The sequence below is a fragment of the Erithacus rubecula genome (assembly GCF_903797595.1).
Source record: "Erithacus rubecula genome assembly, chromosome: 21".
In the NCBI taxonomy this organism is placed as follows: Eukaryota; Metazoa; Chordata; class Aves; order Passeriformes; family Muscicapidae; genus Erithacus; species Erithacus rubecula.
In genome coordinates, this window is record NC_136673.1 from 8,365,423 (window position 1) to 8,385,170 (window position 19,748).

Sequence of the window (19,748 nt, forward strand, 5' to 3'; positions counted from 1 at the left end):
AATAAAATCAAAATAAACTCCTGGGTGTTCCCTGGAGGGATCTGTGTCTGTCTGCTGGCAAGGTCCATGCCTTCAATATACTTTAAGCTTTTTGTAGCACTCACAGTGAAGAGAAAATTAATTTTGACACTTGTGGTCAAAATATTTAGTGTCTTTTTTTAGCACTTTGCTCTAGAATATGCAATTGGGATCCCATGAAAATTAAAATTAAAAAAAAATAAAAAGGCAAAAAATCACTTGTCTACCCAGAACTTCACAGAAATATGAGCTTTTATTTGAAGACAAAAGGAGCCACACCTACCCTGAAATGAGATCTTGGCCCTGTAAAAGCAGACAGCAGTCCTTGTCCCCAAGGTTTTAGAGTCTAAATGAAAACAAACAGCGAGTTAAGGAAGGAAACAATCAGTCACTTGTCTGAGGTCTGACAGGAGTGATGTGGCTTGGCTGGGGCTGGAGCACACAGCCCTTGGTGCTTTCCAAAGCTGTGCTGGGTGAGGGGCTGGGGAGGAGCCAGCCCAGAAACCCCCTGAGCCCTGGGCTGAGCCCAGCCTGGGCAGCAGGGCAGGGGGATTCTGCCCCTGTGCCCTGGGCTCAGGTGAGACCCTGAGCACCTGCAGAGCTGGAACCAGCACAGGGAGGGGCTGGAGCTGCTGCAGAGTCCAGAGGAGGCACCAGGGGATCAGAGGATGGAGCAGCTCTGCTGGAGGAAAGGCTGGCACAGCTGGGATTGTTCACTGGAGAGGAGAAGCTTTGGGGTGAGCTCAGTGTGGCCCTGCAGGGCCTGAGGGGCTGCAGGAAACATGGAGAGAGACAATTTACAGGGGGCTGGAGAGCCAGGACACAGGGAATGGCTTTTCCAGGATTAGATGGGATATTGGGCAGGAATTGTTCCCTGGCAGGGTGGGCAGGGCTGGCACAGGGTGCCCAGAGCAGCTGTGGCTGCCCCTGGATCCCTGGCAGTGCCCAAGGCCAGGCTGGACACTTGGAGCAGCCTGGGACAGTGGGAGGGGTCCCTGCCATGGGATGGGACTAGGGCACCTTTAACATCCCTCCCAACCCAAACCATTCTAGGATTCTCTCTTATCTTTCTAAACCACCATGCTTTTCACTATTTCTTGCTTACTCTTTAATACTTTCTCTTTCCCTGGTCTCTTCCCTCTCTGCTCTGCTGGCAAGGATCCCTCCCTTGCTGCTGGCAGCCTGAATCAGCCTCACTGACCAAACCACATGTTCTGCTCAGAGCATGACTCCAGTGTATCAAGAGCTGCACCCAACTATTGCAATAGGAAGATTTTTTTTGCAGTGTCATTGAAGTCAGAAGAGCTGGCTGAATTTTTGTGAAGGAAAGGAATGTTATAGACAGCTTGGGACATGAGAAAATAATTTTCTTTCTTTGATCTTGTTTTTTATAAACCCAAATCTGAAAAGCTTTTCAAGAGGAGGTGGGGGGAAGCAAATCCCTCTTACTAAAAAAAAGTGTTGAAGTTTCCAGCCTGTTTCTCCATCCAGGGAAAAAGGAGAAGTTCCTGCACATCACTGTGTGCACACATACAAATCAAAGAAAGTTTCTGTTTCAATGAGAACTTTCCTGGGGACTGAAAAAATCCAATTTCATCAGTTTGGGCAGGTCTAAATGGCACCATCTCCATGCCAAGCACTTCCTAAAGGAGTGGATCTCCTTGGGGAGGGTGGGCTGCTGCAGAGTGGCAGGGAGCAAGGGAGAAACTTTCCTGGGATGCAGGAACCCCTTCCAGCTGCCAGCAGAGCGTGTTCTTCCCGGTGTGCTGCTGATCAGCTCCAGAGGATCTGCACAGGCTGCAGCACCTCTCTGCCAGGGACAGCAGCTGTCAGTCGAGTAAGACTGACATAATTTTCCCCCCAATGACAGTAAAATCACAATTTTCAAGTAGCAATAACACAATTTTTTTTTTGTTAGGATTTTTAATTAAGACTATTTGGGAGAAGATGAGCTGCAGAGCAGACGAAAATCTGATTTTTGGACGGTGCACATTGCACGGTGCAGAGGGTGCACACTGAGCAAAGGGCAGCCGCGTGTGAATTCTGCTAAAAAAGGGGGGTGAAGCAACACTTCGGAGAAGCAGACTCCTTGTTCGGGGTCACTCGCTTCCCGTCGCCACACCTTCCCCAAAAAAGCCTCTTCCCCTTTCTGTGGGAAAGAAGAACCTGCCGGGCTCCGCTCTCGCTCTGCCCTGCTTCTCACTTTCACTCCCATGGTTTCACCTTCCCTGCGCCGGGCGGAAAAGCCTGCGGAGCTGCCGCAGCACAGAGCAGGGCCGCTCCTGGTTCCACCCCCGGGACTTTCCTGGTTCCTGCAGCAGGAGGGGGCTGGCAGGAGCGGCAGGAGCGGCCGGGCAGCGCGGGCAGCGAGCGCTCCGGGTTTCTGCTGTAGGCGGTGCATTCCTCGGGAGGGAGGGAGGCTCTGCGTGCGCGCCGGTGCCTTCCCACACTCGGCCCGGCTCTTATTTAACGGGGGTCTCCATGCACGGCAGGCGCCACAGGAGGTGCGGCGGTGCCCGGCTCCCTGGAGGACGAGCCCGGCGCTGCTGCCATGGAGAGCGCGGTGGAGATGGAGACGGAGACGGTGGAGATGGGCGAGGAGGCTCCGGCAGCCGGGCTGCAGCTCCGCAGGGACCTGCGCAGGATCCGCTGCGCCCTGCTGCTGTGCCTGCTGGCCGTGCTGCTGCTCATGCTGCCCACCGCCTACCTGCTGCTCGGCCACCTGCCCCGCTCCTGCGGCACACAGGTAAGGCGGGCGCACCTGGCTCCGGCCGCTCCCGAGTTCTTTCAATGCGCTTTGTGAGTTTCTCCTGTTCAGAGGCGCGTGTGAGACTCGCCGGTGCGTTTCTTCTTCTTTATCCCGAGGATAAATGTGGTTATTGCTCGTTCTTTTTAACTAACTCCGTCCCGCGCCTCCGGACGGAGTCTTTGTGTTATTTTAATGCTCTTTATGTAGATTTCTTTTAATTTCTTTACAGATTGTTCAGGGCCACGTGTGAGACTCGCTGTTGCATTCCTCCTTCTTTATCCCGAGGATAAATCTGATTACTGCTCGTTTGTTTTTTTTTTCACTAACTCCATCCCGCGCCTCTGGATGGAGCCTCTGTGGAGTTCTTTTAATGCTCTTTATGAATTTCTTTATGAGTTGTTCAGGGGTACGTGTGAGACTCGCTGTTGCATTCCTTCTTCCTTACCCTGAGGATAGATCTGGTTATTGCTCGTTCTTTTTAACTCCGTCCCACTTCTCTGGACGGAGCCTTTGTGGAGTTCTTTTAATGGTCTTTATGAATTTCTCGTGTTCTTTTAATGGTCTTTATGAATTTCTTTATGTATTGTTGGAGGGCACGTGTGAGACTCGCTGTTGCATTCCTTCTTCCTTACCCCGAGGATAAATCTGATTGTTGCTCTTTCTTTTTTAACTAACGGTTCCTTATTTTCACTGAGGTCACAAGCAGAGAGCGCAGCTTTAAAACTTTTATTGCTGCGCTGCAGAGAATGCTTTAAAAAAAGACCAAAAACCACTGATTGGTGGGAATGAGTGTCTGCAGTGATTTCTGCCAGACTTTTGACGCTATGCTCGTTTTCCTCCCTCCTTTTGGATTCAATCTGCGGTTTCCCCTCGCAGTGTCTGATTTCAGGAAGATCTGCTGATGTCAGTGGGTCAGTCACCCGTCACTGGGCTGACAGCTACAGCCCTGGTGGATTATTAATTACTATTAATGCCAACTTCTGCAGAGATCTGAAGCCATTAAAGGAGTCTGACCCAAAACTTTGCATCCTGTTTTTACCTCCCCGTTGTAACTTTCTCTCAACCCAGGGCTCTCCTCGGCTCTCCTTTGCCAGACAGCTACACTCACTTTGCTCCCAGCCGTACAAACTTGTGCTGTGCTGCTTCCAGCCCTGTTCCACACTGCTCCATTCCCTCTGCAAGTGCCCATTCCCACGGGAGGCTGCGAGTTCAGCAGAGTGCCCCATGCTGTAGGTCTGGTGAATTAAGCTTTGGATTTTAGCTTCAGGTCTGAAATTCCCCTGTTAATCAGGGGAATTAGGAGGAAGGGCCCGAGGAAAGGTTTTGGTGGCCCGGAGGGCAGGTTTGGCACCTGGCTGACGTTTAGCCCGAGGGTGTTTAGGGAGGGTGAGAGCCGCGCCTGTGCCGGTGGCTCCCGGGGCTGTGCCGCAGTGATGCTCAGGATGCAGCAGCCTCTCTTATCTGGCTCTAACAGCCCCTCGGGCTCTTAAATCTGGCAATTACTTGAACATGTGAGCTGCGATTTTGCCCTGCCCCTGTAGAAACCCAGGCTGCCCTACCTGCAGGTGCCAGAGCACAGCTTTCTTCAGGGGCACCTCCTGAGAGGATCTGGGGGCCTTCAGTTCCAGAAGAGTGGAATTACAGCAGGGCAGAGCGTGGAGGAGTTGAAAAGCTGGGTGCTGTTCGAGGCTGGGGGTAAAAGACTCGGGATGCTTTGGGCAGTGTCTGCTGCTGCTGCTCTGGGTTTGTCCGTGTCCCACGAGAGCAGAACAGCTCAGGCTCGGAACAATCTTGGAGCGGAAGAATAATAAAATGTTAACTTGTTTAATCAACCCAATGCATTCCTGGGTCGTGATCCTATAGTCGGGGTTAGCAGATAAAAAGTGTTTTTCTGGGTGGGTTTGGTTTCTTAAGCGGAAGAGCGCAATGCAAAGCGTCGGGATTGCAACGCTGGTGCGCGTTCCCCTGCACCTGCTCCCAATTAGAAACACGTAATGTTTCCACAGTGATGTAACGAGGTGATCAGAGCAGTTACAACCTCTGTGAGTCCCAGGAGGAAGGGGAAAGTCATCGGGGCTGGCCGGGTGCCCGGGGTGCCGTGGGAGGAGCTGCCCTCAGCCTGTTCCCGATGTTTCATTCACTCTTCTGCTCTCTGTGCTCAGCAGGCAGCAGGACAGACGGCAGGACAGACAGCACACAGGGGTGGATGTGTCTGCTTGTGCCTGGCTGTGAATTCCCCAAGGAGCCTGCAGGTTCAGGGTGGTTCAGTCCCTGGGAATATTTCTGGGCATAAAAGCTCTCAGAAAAACATCTTTTTGCATTTCCTTCTGCATTCAAAGTTTGATGAATGACTCCATGCTCGTGTGCCCCATTGACAGCTTGGATCAGGAGTTTTGGGACCTGCCATGTGTGGCAGAGCTCTCTGGGGCACTGCTTTTGGGGTATGAGTGCCCTGGGTCGAGTGGCAGATGAGTGTTGGCCTCCTGACCTTGCAGCCCACGGGAGGAATCCCCTGGCTGCCCCACAGAGCTCTGCCCACACAATATTGTCACCTCCCAGTGCTCTGGGGACTGTCCTGGGAGCAGGGAGGGACTCAGCAGGTGAGGAGCAGATGGAGTAGATTCCTGAGTCCTTCCTGGAGCAAAGGGGAGCAGGGAAGCCTGGCAAGGTTTGTGCAACAGGGGTGTGTCCCTGGGCAGGCTGCTGCAGGGTGAGGCACCTTGGCCATCCCTGCCCTGCCCTGGGTGCACGTGGTGGCACCTGGTGCCTCTGAAGGGAGGCAAAATCAGGAGACTCAGAGTGACCTCATCACTCTACAGCTCCCTCAAGGTGGCTGTGCTCAGGTGGAATTGGCCTCTTTTCACCAGGCAGCACTGCAGAACCAGAGGACACAGTTTAAAGCTGTGCCAGGGGAGGTACAGGTTATTAGGAAGAAGCTTTTTACAGAAAAAATAATGGAGTGTTTGAATGCTTTGCCTAGGGAGTGGTGGAGTTACCATCCCTGGATGTGTTTTAAAAAGCCTGGATGTGGCACTGGGTTAGTTGAGGTGTTAGGGCATGGGTTGGACTCGATGATCTTGGAGGTCTCTTCCAACTTAGTTCTGCTGTGACTCTGTGAAGTCACCTCTTTCAGGAAAAGGCAGAGTGAGTTATGTCATTGCAGCAACATGTGTGGGCCACCAGTGTTCTCTCTGTGCCATGGTACAATGCATCTTCAATGAATAATTCCAGTCTGGTGAGGATTTTCCCTAGACACCTTCCAGGCCCCTTCCACTCCTCCTTTGGGAAAGAGGAATCACTTTCTTTTGCTTCATTCCAGAGGGAGGAGAGGGAAAAGGGTTTTTCAAACCAGAACAGGTGGCTTGTGTTACTAGCAAGGAATTGATATAGAGGCCATAGTGGTGCCCTGCTGGAGGAAGGGCCATCCTTCCTCAAAGGAAAGCCAAGTTTCAGTCTGAGCTCCCAAAACCATCAATGGGATGGCACAGGAGAGCAGCTCTGGCTGCCTCAGCATCCCACTCAGCACAGCATCAAGTCCTGTGGCCTGGAGAAGGTGGTGTTTGAGTTTGTTTATCACAGCATCCTTGGCATGTCAGGGCCACAGGCAGCATAAAGAGGATTCCAAAGCCTGTCCCAAGGGCTGGACACACACTTGTGTGCCAAATCTGTACCATGCCAGCTGGCACTGGAGAAGGGACCTGCTGCAGAGCAGGAGGAAATAGGGAATCCCAGAGGCTCCACCTGGATCCTAGCAGAAAGCTGGCAACAAATCCCAGGAAAGATCTGCCCCCAAGGCCTGCTGGTAAAGGAAGGAGAACCTCAAAAGGCTCCCTGATCTTTGGGGAAGGAGAAATGCCTGGGGAGGAGCAGCAAGCACTCCTGGATGGACCCAGGTGTTGGGATTCCTAAGCCAGCAGCAGTTAAATCCCTGCCTGGCCACTGCTGCTGGATGCAAATGTTCCTTGTGGGCACAGGCTTCCACTGGCAGCAAAATATTCTGACTGAAGCCAGTTTTTACTGCCACAGACCAATTTCTACCAAAAATTCCTGGCCCAGGCTAGGCAGCATCTCTGGGGGTGGAAAAAGTTGGGTTTATGTAGTGCACATGACCTGCAGAGCTCCTCCCTGTGAAGCAGTGCTGGAAATGGAGTGGATGGAGGAGCTGGGGGTGCTTTGCTCATCAGTGCCTCTACCTGCAGAGCCAGCTGCTCTTGCATTGCACTGGGTATCAGCCCTTCTTTTGGGGTTTAGCAATATCTGGGTATAAATGCACTGAGGCTTTTGGGCATTTGTGGTAGCAGGAGAACCCAGAGGTGTTCTGCACACAGCAATCCCAGGTTTAGAGCTTAGAGCTGCCTGTAAAACGTCTGTGAGTCAGCTCAAGGTGGGATTTTCATCACTCAGTGGTTGGGCTCTCCACAGTAACCAAGGGGAAAATTGAGGCTGTGAACTTTTCAGAATCACAGCTGAGCAAAAAAGGGAAAAGAGAGAAAAGCAGTGATTGTGTGGATGTTCTCTCTGTTGTCTTGTGCTGCTCAGTTCTCCCTCCCCATCAATGCACAACATCTGTGCCTGTTAAGCACAAGTATTACTGACACCTGGTCATTATGCAGCACTGTCTACTGCTAAAACATCTTCTGCAGGAGATTTCTGTTTCTATTTACATTTATATCCTTATTTATATCCTTATGAAATAGCACAATGAGGGAAATAAAGAGGAAAATTTCACACCTTGCTCTATCCCCCTACTCTGTCCTTCAGCATCTCTGAATGCAGCTCCTGCACCTGGAGTTTCCAGCTGGATTTCTTGGGAAACAAGTAAATTTAGGTTTAAACAAAACCTTTTTGTCGTGTTTTGTAAAGAAGCAGAATTCTTCTTGCTCTTCTTCCCATTTTCCTTCCACCTCTGTTTGGATTGCAACATCCAAGTTTATACAAGGAACTTCAGCAGAAGTTAGGCTTCAAGTATGTAAACAGTTCCACAGAAGTTACATCCTTAAATGTAGGTTTGGGATTGGCTTTTTCACTGGCTGCAGAATCCTTAGAGATGGGAATCACTAAGGAGAGTTAGTCACTTGGGAAATATGTAGGAAATGTCACACATGGAATGTGTAAATATACTCCTAGGTGAATACACCTGGCTAAATGCAAGGGGAGAATGAAGGAAATCTTTAATTCTGTCCTTGTGCTTCCCACCAGGGCAGGGACAAGGTCAGCTGGCTGTGACTGAGTCACACCAGCAGGGCACTCATGGTTAGTCACCACAGAAAGCAGGGCTTGGAAAGTCCTCACACATAATTAAAGGCTCAGAAACCTCCTGGACAGCACAGCACCAATTTCCCCTCAGCCCCACGCTGGAATTTCACACCACTCTCTGCCAGGAGGCTGCTGGGACTGGGCCACACATTTGTGTACAGGTGGATAAGGAAATATAAACTAAAAAAAAAGAGCATTTTCCCTGCTGTTTTCATTCTCCATTTGTTTCCCAACACATTGAAGTGACTATTTTAGAAATGACTGTTTTCTGCAGGAGCATACGGATGTTTACTTCCAGTAAAACATTAAACTGTCTTTGGGTTTACTGGAGCAGCCAGCAGTCCCCAGCCCCAGGCAGGCTGACTCTCCTTCCACAAACATTCCCCTACTCCAGCCAATATAAATTATCTATTTTCTCCTGCAGTGATCTAAACTGTGTGAGACACAGCCAGCAGGAGCCAACTTCAGCACCTACATACTAATATTGTTTCACCCTTTTATTGGGCAAAATCCTTTGCTAAGAGCTGACCAGGGGGGGTTTATTGAGTTTATTCAGTGTGGGCTTGGTGGCTGCCCATAAAACACACTGTGCCAGTCCTGTGGCCTGGCACGTTCTGGGATGGGGTTTCTGACAGCTCTGAGTCAGTCCCGAGGGTCAGCACAACCCAGGCTGCTCCAAGGGCTGCTGCTCCCAGCCCCATAAAGATGGATGCAGAGAAGCAGCACCCCACAGCACCCTGCAGCTCCCTGCAGCATCCCATGGCATCCCGCAGCACCCCACAGCCCCGTGCAGCACCCCACAGCCCCCTGCAGCATCCCACAGCATCCCACAGCCCCCTGCAGCATCCCACAGCATCCCATACCACCCTGCAGCATCCCACAGCACCCTGCAGCATCACACAGCACCCTGCAGCATCCTACAACATCCCACAGCATCCCACAGCACCCTGCAGCATCCCACAGCACCCTGCAGCATCCTACAACATCCCACAGCATCCCACAGCACCCTACAGCATCCCACAGCACCCGGGAGCTCCCTCTGGAGCTGCCCGGGTGACTCAGGGTGCAGCAGGTGGCACAGGGCAGGAGGGGACAGGCACTGTCCTGTCCCTCTGAACTGCTCAGCAGCAGCAGGGCAGCACCCAGGGCCGTGTCCTGCCTGAGGAGAATGGGAATGTTCAGCTCCAGGAGGGAATTACAGAGGAGAGGAAGGATGAGCCTTCCCCAGAGCACCTGCTCAGCTCCTGTCTCCTCAGGAAGTCACCCAAAATTCCAAACAGAACTAAGCAATTAGTCTGGAGTAAGGTGCGGGACAAAAGGCAGGTGGAGCTGATCCTCCTCAGTCTCTTTGTTGGTGTTGTGGGGGACCCTTTGCTCCTGTAAACCTGCTCCTCAGCCCTGCCCTGCCTTGAGGAGAATCTCTCACTTGCTCTGCCTGCTGTGCATGGATTGAGGGGCAGGGGAGGCTGCAAGCAGCAGAGGGGCTGGGATGGCTGATTCACACTGGCCACTCTGCTGCTCTCCCAGGTGTGCCAAGGGCTTGTCCAGCCTCGGACTTGACCAAACCTCCCCCAGAGTCCTGGAACCCTTTCAGAGACTAAGGCAGCTCCAAACCAGCAGCAGAAATGTCTTGCAGTGAAGCAAAATCTTGTTTTTGTCTCAAAAACCTTTTTGACAAGAAGCTGCAGCTGAACTCACTGATATTACTGCAGCTATTGCACGTTCTGGGATAATTCTTACACCACCTGTGATCTGACTGGCTGTAATTCTCCCCTGCAGGTCACAGAGGAGAGGGGCTCTCGCTTTATGAAGCAACGAGCAGTGGCTGCTGGTGAGTGTGCCACCCCTTCCCCTCTGGATGCTGCAATTCCACACTCACCCCCTGCTCTGCCCAGCACCCCACCCCCTGCTCAGACACAGCTGGGTGGGAAGATGCAGGGGAAAGCTGGGGGCAGAGTGAAATGGGAGCATTTCTAACCCTGGGCTGTGAAATCTGTGCAGGAACAGGCATCCCCCAGCTCTGCAGGGTCAGTGGGGCTCCCTGAACAGCACAAGCAGGGATTTGGGAGCTCCCCACACTTCCCCTCTTCACCTCCAGCAGTTTAGGACACAGGTGTGCCCTGTCATTTCATTACCTTGGAGGTGTCAATAAGAAATCACAGCAAATAATTCCTGACTCAGACCCCTGCAGAGAGGGAGAGGGCCTGCACACATTTCCTCCATCACCACTCACGTGTTTTTGACTTAGGAAAGGCTCTTTCCCAGAGATGCTGGCACTGCCAGGGCTCCCCAGGGAATGGGCACAGCCCTGAGGCTGCCAGAGATGCCCAGGGTGGGATTGTTGGGGGATCTGGGCAGGGTTAGGGCTGGATGATCCCTGTGGGTCCCTTCAGCTCAGGATATTCTGTGATTTTAATATTGAACAGCAGCAAAAGCCCTCACACCATTTTTTCCCTCTTCCCTCAGTTACAGACACCCTTTCCAGTGCAGAGAAGCCACGAGCTCACCTGACAGGTAATTCTTGTTCAAAACTAAAGCCTTTTTACAGCAGATGTTGTGCTTCAGCAACTTTGGTCCATGTGGATCTGATGGGAGCAGATGTTGCAGGAAACATGAGGAGCTTAATAATCAGCTTTGCCTTGTTGACCATGCCAGATTGAGTGCAGAGCCCAGAAGGAGCCAGCTGACAGAAATGTCACCACTTTTCCAAGCTGTTTCTTTCATTGAGTGACCAGCTTTTGTAACTGAACTGAAATAGGTGCCTGATGTCTCAGTGATCTGCTGAATCCTCCAGAAAAGGCAGGGAAGGAGCTCAAGTGAGCCCTTTTGGAGCAGTGGATTGGCAAGAATTACAAGTTTTGCATCAAAATCAGGTCAAATCTGGCCAGTTTTATTTTATTTTTCTGCAAGGCCTAACTCAGACCACACACACACACCATATTCCCATAAATCTTGCCCCCTGTTTTCAGTGGGATAATCAGAGCAAGCAGGGAAAGGGTGGCACCAAGCTGAGCCCTGCAAGGCTTTATGCTGTGCTAGGAAGGTGCCACCACAAAGTGCTATCACAGGGTGGGCTGGCAGACCTTTCCAAAGAGTTATCATGCTTTTCCAAAGAATTATCATGCCTTTCCAAAGAGTTGTTATGCTTTTCCAAAGAGTTATCATGCCTTTCCAAGAGGTTCCCATGCCTTTTCCAGGGGCTGCCAGCATCTCCAAGGTCCCCATCTCACCACCTCAGCCTTGAAGCTGTCTCCACACTGAGGACATTGCCCTGAGACATCCCCCATCCCCACCAGCTCCACCCACGTGGAAAATTTAGGTATTCCCAGAGAAAAGTTCTGTCTGGTTCCAGTGTGCGTGGAGTGAGTGCCAGAGGGTTTTCCAGCTGGCCTGAGGCCATTTATCCTCTCCAAATTATAGCTCACTGCAGAGGCTTCCCCAACACCCTGAGTATTGCCCCAGGGTGCACTTTGGAATTTAAAAATTGCAGGAAGTGCTGGGATGCTTCTCTCAAAGCCTCGTGCAGAGTTCAGCCCAAATCCACCTGGCAGGGTTCAATCAATCCTCAGCTCAGGGCTGATGTATTTCCCAGCAGTTTTTTTTCCCTTAAGCCCCAGGCTCCTTCCTGTGAACATCCTCTGTGCCTTTCCCTTTGGCACAGGGTTTCTGGAGCTGCAAACCTGACCTGTCCCTGTCCACAATCACATCTTTGCTTAAGTGCAAGTTTTAAAGAGCAAGAGGACTAAGTGTGCTACTGTAAAATTTGGGGTTTTTTTAGTCCCCCACGGCAGAGAAATCCAGAGGCTGCAGTGACTCAGAGGAGCACCCAAAACTCTGTTTTGCTGCTGGGAACTTCCCTGGGTTGCTCAAAAGCCCAGCTGCCACAGGGAAACACCCAGCAGTTTTCTCCAAATTTCCTCAGCCCCCATATTTACAAAGATTCCTTTGCCATCATCCCCAGGCAGCTTCCCTGGGACTGTGCCCATCCTCTGGCATTCCACCCAGGGCCAGTCACTGCTGGCCACAGAAAGGAGCAAGAAAAGGGGAAACTTAAGGGAATTTTCTCTCTGCTTTCTGTGCTGTGTAGTCATCAAGGAACCAAATATCTGTGGATTATCTTTGACCGTGTTTTAACCTGAACATATTCCTGGTGCTTCTCCCTGTGGCAATGAGTTTCCCAGCTTAACAGATTTTTTCAGGCACAAAATATTTCCTGTTGTTTTCAGCTCTGTGCATAATGATTTCTTGGGTTCCACCCTGGTTTTCTCTTCTCAGAAACCACGACTTTTGCATGGAAAGTGTAGAAGGAATAATTATTCTCCTGATCTTTGTTACATTTCCCCACCTCAGGTGCCTTTTTCAACATGAAGGTGACAGAGTACAAATCCTAAATTGTAGGAAATCTCTTCCACACCTTCATTCTGTCTTTTTCTAGTTTTAGGCACATCTATTGTGAAGGTGAGAGCAGAGGAGTGAGAAGAATGAGAATTAGACAGAGTTCTTTGGGATTGCACTGATTAATTGGCAGTAGTAGAATAGCTCTATGTTTGGTTGTCTGTTCCTTTATGATCCTTTATAAATCTTCCAGCTGCTCTTGGCTTTTTTAACTCACACTGAGAATTTTTATTCAGCCAAACTGGAATCAAGGTCTCCCCTCCCTGATGACTTTACTGACTGAGATGTGCTCAGGCTTCCCTGCAACCCCATTTTCTCCTGTGCATTAATGTTTATTTGGGGCTTCTTGCCTTTTCACCATGCCCTCCCCATCATTTGGTTGGATTTGGGGCCAGGATTCAGGGCAGGGCCTGTTCCTTTTTGTCACCAGCCTGTGGCACAGTGAGTGACCAATGCTGCAGGACCTGCCTCATGCTCCTCGTGCTGCAGTGGTCACAAAACCACCTCTAAATCTGGGCAGAGCATCATTTCTGCTCCCAAAATTATCTTTATTAAATCCTCCTTTATTAAATCCTTTATTAAATTCCAAATTACCTTTATTAAATCCATGAACTTGAGCAGCAGAGTCCCTGCAGACACAGGACTTTGCACCACAAGGGCTCCACCACAGACTCCAATCTCCTGCTGAGACTCAGAGTTCAGGATTAGGCTCTCCTGTTGGTGCTAAGAACTGCAGAAAACCCACAAATTCAGCAGAAAATATATCCCAAATCTGACAGGCAACAGGGATTCTCCAGCAAGGCATTGAACCAAAAGAGATTTGGGGACAGGAGAATTAAGGGATGCCAGGAATTTATAGTGTGTGAGAAAATAGGAGGAATTGTGGCAATGAATCTCTTATTAAAAAGCAGATTTTAATTCCTTCAAGAATTAGCATCATATGTATATTTGCAGGAAGCAGAGTTCCAGAATTTAGGAAATAAATAAATAAATAAATAAATAAAAGTACAGCTGCTGCTAGAAAAGTAGCTGTGTTGTATTAAAATGCACTTGAATGTTCATTTTATTCTCCTTGGTGTTACTGAAAGCATGGGGAAAAGTAATTAACTTGAAAATAGAGAGCATCTATAGAGGGAGGTTCATCCTAAGAGGGAGGTTAAGCTGTGAAACCTGACTAATCCTAGAAGTTAGGAAATCATGTAGTTCATTTGAGATCTTATCATATTCCATAACTAATAAAATCTATTTTATAACTAATATAAAAATTCATTGTGGAACTGAGTATCATTGACATTTTAAATGTGTCATTCTACCAGGAAAGAATATTTCACAGGCAGCTTCTCTTCAAGTTTCCCCCAAAATTCCAGAGATGGGGTAGAGCCCAGGACATTTTATCTTTCCTCATCCCTCCCACCTCAAACACGATTTCCTCTCCCTGAGATGTGTTGCTCCAAGCTCTTGCAAACCTTAGAGTGATCCAAAGCTTTTCCCAGGATTCAGACCAGTCCCTAAACCCAGGGGGATGTGGATGAGGGCAGAGCAGGGACACTTGTACTTTCTTTTACTCCCCTCTGTGTTAAAGCTCCATTGTCTCTATAACACTTCTGTGTCCCTGTAGAGGTGGGTGTGACATCCAAACAGACACGTGACATTTCACAAGGATAATATTCCATTTATTACCACAGCATGCTGTCTTTTATACCCTCTACAAAGTTTACACTTTGTTCATTGCTTACAGTAAATCAGCATAATTTCATTGGTGTAAAACCCATCTGTGCCTCTGTTTTTTCCCAAGACTTTTCTAATTTTTTTTTCCATTGTTTTAAAACCCATCTATGCCTCTGTTTTCCCCGAGACTTTTCTACAAATACTTTTCCCAGCTGCAAGTTTTCTTCTGCTTATCTCCTTCTCCTCCTCTCCTCTCCTCTCCTCTCCTCTCCTCTCCTCTCTTCTCTTCTCTTCTCTTCTCTTCTCTTCTCTTCTCTTCTCTTCTCTTCTCTTCTCTTCTCTTCTCTTCTCTTCTCTTCTCTTCTCTTCTCTTCTCTTCTCTTTCTCTTCTCTTTCTCTTCTCTTCTCTTCTCTTCTCTTCTCTTCTCTTCTCTTCTCTTCTCTTCTCTTCTCTTCTCTTCTCTTCTCTTCTCTTCTCTTCTCTTCTCTTCTCTTCTCTTCTCTTCTCTTCTCTTCTCTTCTCTTCTCTTCTCTTCTCTTCTCTTTTTTCTCTTCTCTTCTCTTTTCTCTTCTCTCCAGGCCAACAGCCTTGATAAAATACCTTTCAGAAATAACCCTTATTCATTAACCCTCTCTGGCCCACAGACCAGCTCTGAGTCTCTCCATATTTCTGTAATTTAGCTTTCCTTGCTGCCACAATCCCTGTCTTTCTTCTCCTTCCTAGAAATACTTTCTTTATCCACTTTGCCTCCTGGGAAAAGATCAGAAGGATTTATACTTCAGCAAGCAATTATTTTGTTGTGCTACTCAGAGAATATAAAAGGAATTGCACTCCTAACACCTTCCTGTCTCCTCATGGATTATTTGTTGTTGGAAAAGAGGGAAACAGATGCCATTGGGACATGAGCACATTCCTTTTCCTGAGTCTCATTTCACCCAGGCTAGACCTAATGATTATTGCCAAGAGAATTCCAAAGCCTTCCCTCCCCTTCATTCCATTTGCCATCCTTCCCATGCACACACCCCCCTTCCCCAAATACTGAATAAAAATCAACTTTGAACATTAACACAAGGTCACTAAAAATGTCTTTGTTCCTGGAACTGTTCCCTCAATCTTTTCTAAGCATGCATCATTCATTTTCTGGGTTCATTTTAATACCGAGATAATCTTCATGGTTTTTATCCTCTTCTTCCCACTGCTGATGTTTCATGTGGCAGTCAGTGAAGAGTGGAGACAACTCTTGCTTCCCTACAGAAAAGCATGAAAGGGCTGGGGTTTGTTTTTTTGTCTATAGTGTGTGAAAAATCAAAGTGAGTGAGGGAGAGGTGAAGGCAATAGGGCAGCAGTTCCCTAATTTTTCCCCTGCAGCCTGGGAAAACATCCTCAGCTTGGATCAGACTGATGCTGGGGTCAGGACTGGAGCTCTGCTTTTAATCAGCTCACCACAAGATTGGGAAGAAAATGTCTGGAGGAATGTTGAGGCTGACTCCACACGTAGTATTTTGTTCCAGAAAAGCATTAAAGAAAGAAAAAGGGAAAAGAGAGAGATAAAAAAGGGTTTAAAATATAAAGTGTGGCTTTGGAATTGGGCCTCTTGAAGCACAGTGGGGTCTTTGGGGTTTTTGCTAAAATCCAGTGACCCTGGGAAACCAAAAGCAATTCTGCAAAAGAAATTGAGAAAATTCTCAACTGAGAATTGAGTAAAAGAGTTCTACAAAAGTCCTTGAGAGCAATCAGGAGGAGAAGCTCGAGACAAGGGCTGAGAAACCCCAACCCCCTTAAGAAGAAGCTTGGCAGGAAAAGTCCAAGTGTCTCAGTGTCACATCGTGGTGACCAGTGTGGACACTGCAAGCTCAGCAGTGTCTCTCTAAGAAACAGAATTCCCTACTGAAGGAAAAGATGGTTTAGAGTTTCCTCTTCCTGTCCCCATCCCTCGGGTACAAGGTGCAGCTGTCCCAGTGCTGGTGGCACTCAGGGCCAAGGTCTGGCTCTGGGAATGGGTGAGATGGGAAGGTAAAGCCACCCCCATTGTTTCCCAGGGCCAGGAGACTGAGCCTTGAGGAAGGACAGCTCATCCTTTGGGTCTGACCCAGACACAGTTTGCACTGTCGAGATCTTCCTAAAGCACCCTTGGCTCCTGACAGCTCACACCTGGACACCCTGTGGGCACCCTGGAAAATACCACTGGACACTTGTCCTGCACCCTATTCTGCTTTGAAGCTGAGAAATAAGAACATTTCTGCTCCAGCATTTTAAATCCTTCCCTTTTGGAGCAGAGATTCCATGTTACACCCACACCCCTGGCTGTGGCAAACTCACCCACGCTCCTGTCCTGTCTCTCCCTCCTGCAGTGAAGAAGCAGGACCTGGCCAGCACCGTGGGGAGCCACCTGCCCATCCTGCAGTGGGAAGACAAGAGGGGCCTGGCCTTCACCAAGAACAACCTGAGCTACTCCAGCAGCGCTCTGGTGATTCCTGTCTCTGGGGACTACTACGTGTACGCCCAGGTCACCTTCCGTGGGCCCGTGGAGAGCAGCCACAAGCCCAGCTCTGTCACTGAGATCATCACCAAGGTCACTGACAGCTACCCCGAGCCCACCCAGCTGCTGACAGGCACCAAGACCCTCAGTGAGAACGGCAATGGTTGGTTCCAGCCCATCTACCTGGGCGCTGTCGTCTCCTTGGAGGTGGGAGACAAGCTGATGGTCAACGTGAGTGACATCAAGCTGGTGGATTACACCAAGGAGCACAAAACTTTCTTTGGGGCCTTTCTGCTGTAGGGCTCTGGCAGCAGCTGAGGGGGATCCCTCCAGGGCATCGGGGGGACCTCGTTGGACTTTGGCTCTGTGGGCGCATGTTGGGGGGAGATTTCTGCTGGTTTCCTTCTTCTCCTCCTTCTTCATCTTTGTCTCCTTCATCCTCTTCTTCTCCTTCTTCTCCTCCTTCCTCTCCTCCTCCTTCTCCTTCTTCTTCATCTTCTTCTTCGTGTTCTTCATCTTCTTCATCTTCTCCCCTGCAGCTCACTAGAGCCTTAGTGTAATGGGTAGGGAAAGGTGAAGCTGCAGGTTGAAGTGAAATAACCCTCCCCAAAAAAAGCCAACAAAAACCAACCAGAAACTAATTAATTATGAAAAAAAAAAAAAAAGAAAAAAGAAAAAATAAACAACAACAACAAAAAAAAACAAACCTAAACAAACCAAAACAACAACAAAACTAACATAAAGAACCCCGAAACAAACAAGGAAACAAAAGCCAAAACAGAAAGATGAAGGTCATATATGAGGGAAAACAAAATGCATTTTTGAAAGCAAAAGTTGAAAGTTCTTCAAAACTTTGTGAGCTAAGGAGGAAGGGTTGATACCTGTGGGTAGGAGTTTTCATCTTGAGTTTTGAGCTAGGCTATGTCACTAATTCCACCTTCAATGTATAATTTCCTCAAGTCTAAGAAAAAAAAAAAAGGGGTTTTGAGCTTTCTCCAGCACTTCCACTATAGTTTTGCATGACCCTTCTTCAGATTCTCATTTCTAAAAGATAATTACTTCTCATAATTTCCTTATGAATCGATTTACTCAGTACTTTCCACTAACATAAAGCTCAGGTTAATTATTAACTGCTTAATTAATCCCGTCCAACTTTCCTGTAAAGTAGATTAAAATTATATCTTGTGCTTTGCAGAAGCTACTTGAGATTTTTGGTTTTTCCAAAAAATTCTTTACAGTTCTCTAAGTCCATATACAGCCTCAGAGTGTTCTGGAAAAGGTCTAGGGAACACACAAAACACTTTCAGCATGAACAGGGAATATCCCCTCCAGGTCCTTATTTTAGGATAACAGAAAAAAAAACAAAACAAGGTAGAGAGAGACACAGAGCAAAAATTTGCACACTTTTAAATCAGCCACCAAAATTTTGGGAGAAAACCTCTGCAATATTTTGCTTTTCATTGTATTTAATGCAAAGCAAATGCAAACTACAGAAATCACTGGTTGGGCTCCAACCACTGCTGATGGTGGCCCTGACCCCAGGGGACTCCCCAGCTGGCCCTGGGGGAAGGTTGGTCACCAGCTGTCCCCACACCAGGTGAAAAACCCCAAGACATGACCCTGGTGGAGCTCAGGGATGTTTAACTCCCCACCTTGCACTTGATCATTTCCACAGACCTTTCTGCCTCTCAGGGAGATTCCCATTTTTCCCTCCCCTCCTGCAGCAAACACATCTCAGGATCCTGCTGGGTTTGGGCTTTACACCCTGAACATTCCCAAAATCACAGCCCCAACCACCAGGCTCCCCTCTCTGCAGCTCTTCCCCCTTGGATTTCCTCCATTTTGCCACTTCTTGCCCAAAAATCACAGCAAGGCTTTGCTGCCTGAGCTGCTGTTTCCACTCAAAGCCGTGGTGGAGCCCAAAGTGCCCCATCAGTGCTGGGGAGATGCTGAGGTGGGCAGGGGGTTTGCAGTGGGGGCAGCCCCCTGTGTGATCCTGCAGCTTTCCCACCAAGAAAGGAGATGTGCACTGCTCTGGGCAGAGCTGGCAGGGATCAGGGAGAGAGGCCAGGGAGGTGGGGAAGGGAGCAGAGCAGGAGGAGGGAAGGTCCAGGCAGCACCAGGATCTCTGTCTCTTCATGCCTTGCTATAAGGACCTTCCTGCTGCCATGAAAACTGGCAGGTTTTTTGTGCTAAATCATCTCAGAACATCAGCTTTTTGCCCATTCTTCCCTCTCTGCAATTCCTGGATCCCATCACAACAGCCAGGAATTTGCCAGCCTGCCCTGCTCTCTTTTCCTCTGGGGGTGTCTTCTTGCTTCCAGATTTTCCTTGAGTTTCATCACTGAGTTTTGGGCCATTTGGGGACCTTGACAAATTCTCTGCATCAAAACTTCATCCCAGGTTGGCTTCCTATCCTTTCTTTGACTCTTCCTTCCCCACATCTCAGCTGTCCTCTTGATCCCTTGCTCCCTCCTGCCTTCCTGGCCCCATCCAGTAGTGCCAGGACACTTCTTTATCCAAATGTCTTTTTTCACACTCAATTTCTCTAGTGCACAAAGAAAACTGACATCTCAGAATGGGAGTTGGAGAAAGTAAATTTAATTATCCTGCAGGCAGGTGGAATCACTCTGAGTCAAGGGATCCTCTTATGTTTATGATCCAGATCACTTCCATCCTTGAGCCCTTATTCCTATTTTATCTCCACCTGCTCAACTTGTTTTTTTAAGCTGGATCTGGAGCAGTTATTCCCCAATTATCCATTCAGTGCTTAGCACACACAACCTCAGCCTTGTTCTGGTGATCCAGCTCCTTTCCAGGGTTCTTCTTCCTGCTCCTCCACCAGGGTAAAATCTGGTGAAATCCCCCACTCTTGGCACTTCTAGGCAAAATTATTCCCTGTGAAACCCTGAGACTTTCCACATCTCAGATTTTGTGGAGTGTTCCCTCAACACCTCACACTGAGTCTTTGATCACTTGGCTGTGTGCCCAAAACAGGGTCTGAACTCACAAAAACAGAAAATCTGCAGCTTTTGGAACATGTAGAGCACTTCAGGTGACCAGCAGATGAAACAACGTGGCCATTCTCATCAAGGAAGATTTGGAATTATCTTTCCAAGACAGGTGGTTCCCAGCAATTGGGCAGAAAAGCTTCTGTGAAGGGCAAGATAGGGTGAATTTGG

At 48.8% G+C, this 19,748-nt stretch overlaps 1 protein-coding gene across 1 annotated transcript; it reads left to right on the forward strand.

The window, feature by feature from the left end:
* Window positions 1–2,356: 2,356 nt before the first annotated feature.
* On the forward strand, window positions 2,357–17,272 carry TNFSF15 (TNF superfamily member 15). The gene is made up of 5 exons (XM_079324270.1): window positions 2,357–2,406; window positions 2,511–2,764; window positions 9,803–9,854; window positions 10,490–10,537; window positions 16,439–17,272. Exons 2-5 carry the CDS (start codon window positions 2,570–2,572, stop codon window positions 16,864–16,866), a joined length of 723 nt encoding a protein of 240 aa, XP_079180396.1. The 5' UTR covers window positions 2,357–2,406; window positions 2,511–2,569; the 3' UTR covers window positions 16,867–17,272.
* Window positions 17,273–19,748: the final 2,476 nt, after the last annotated feature.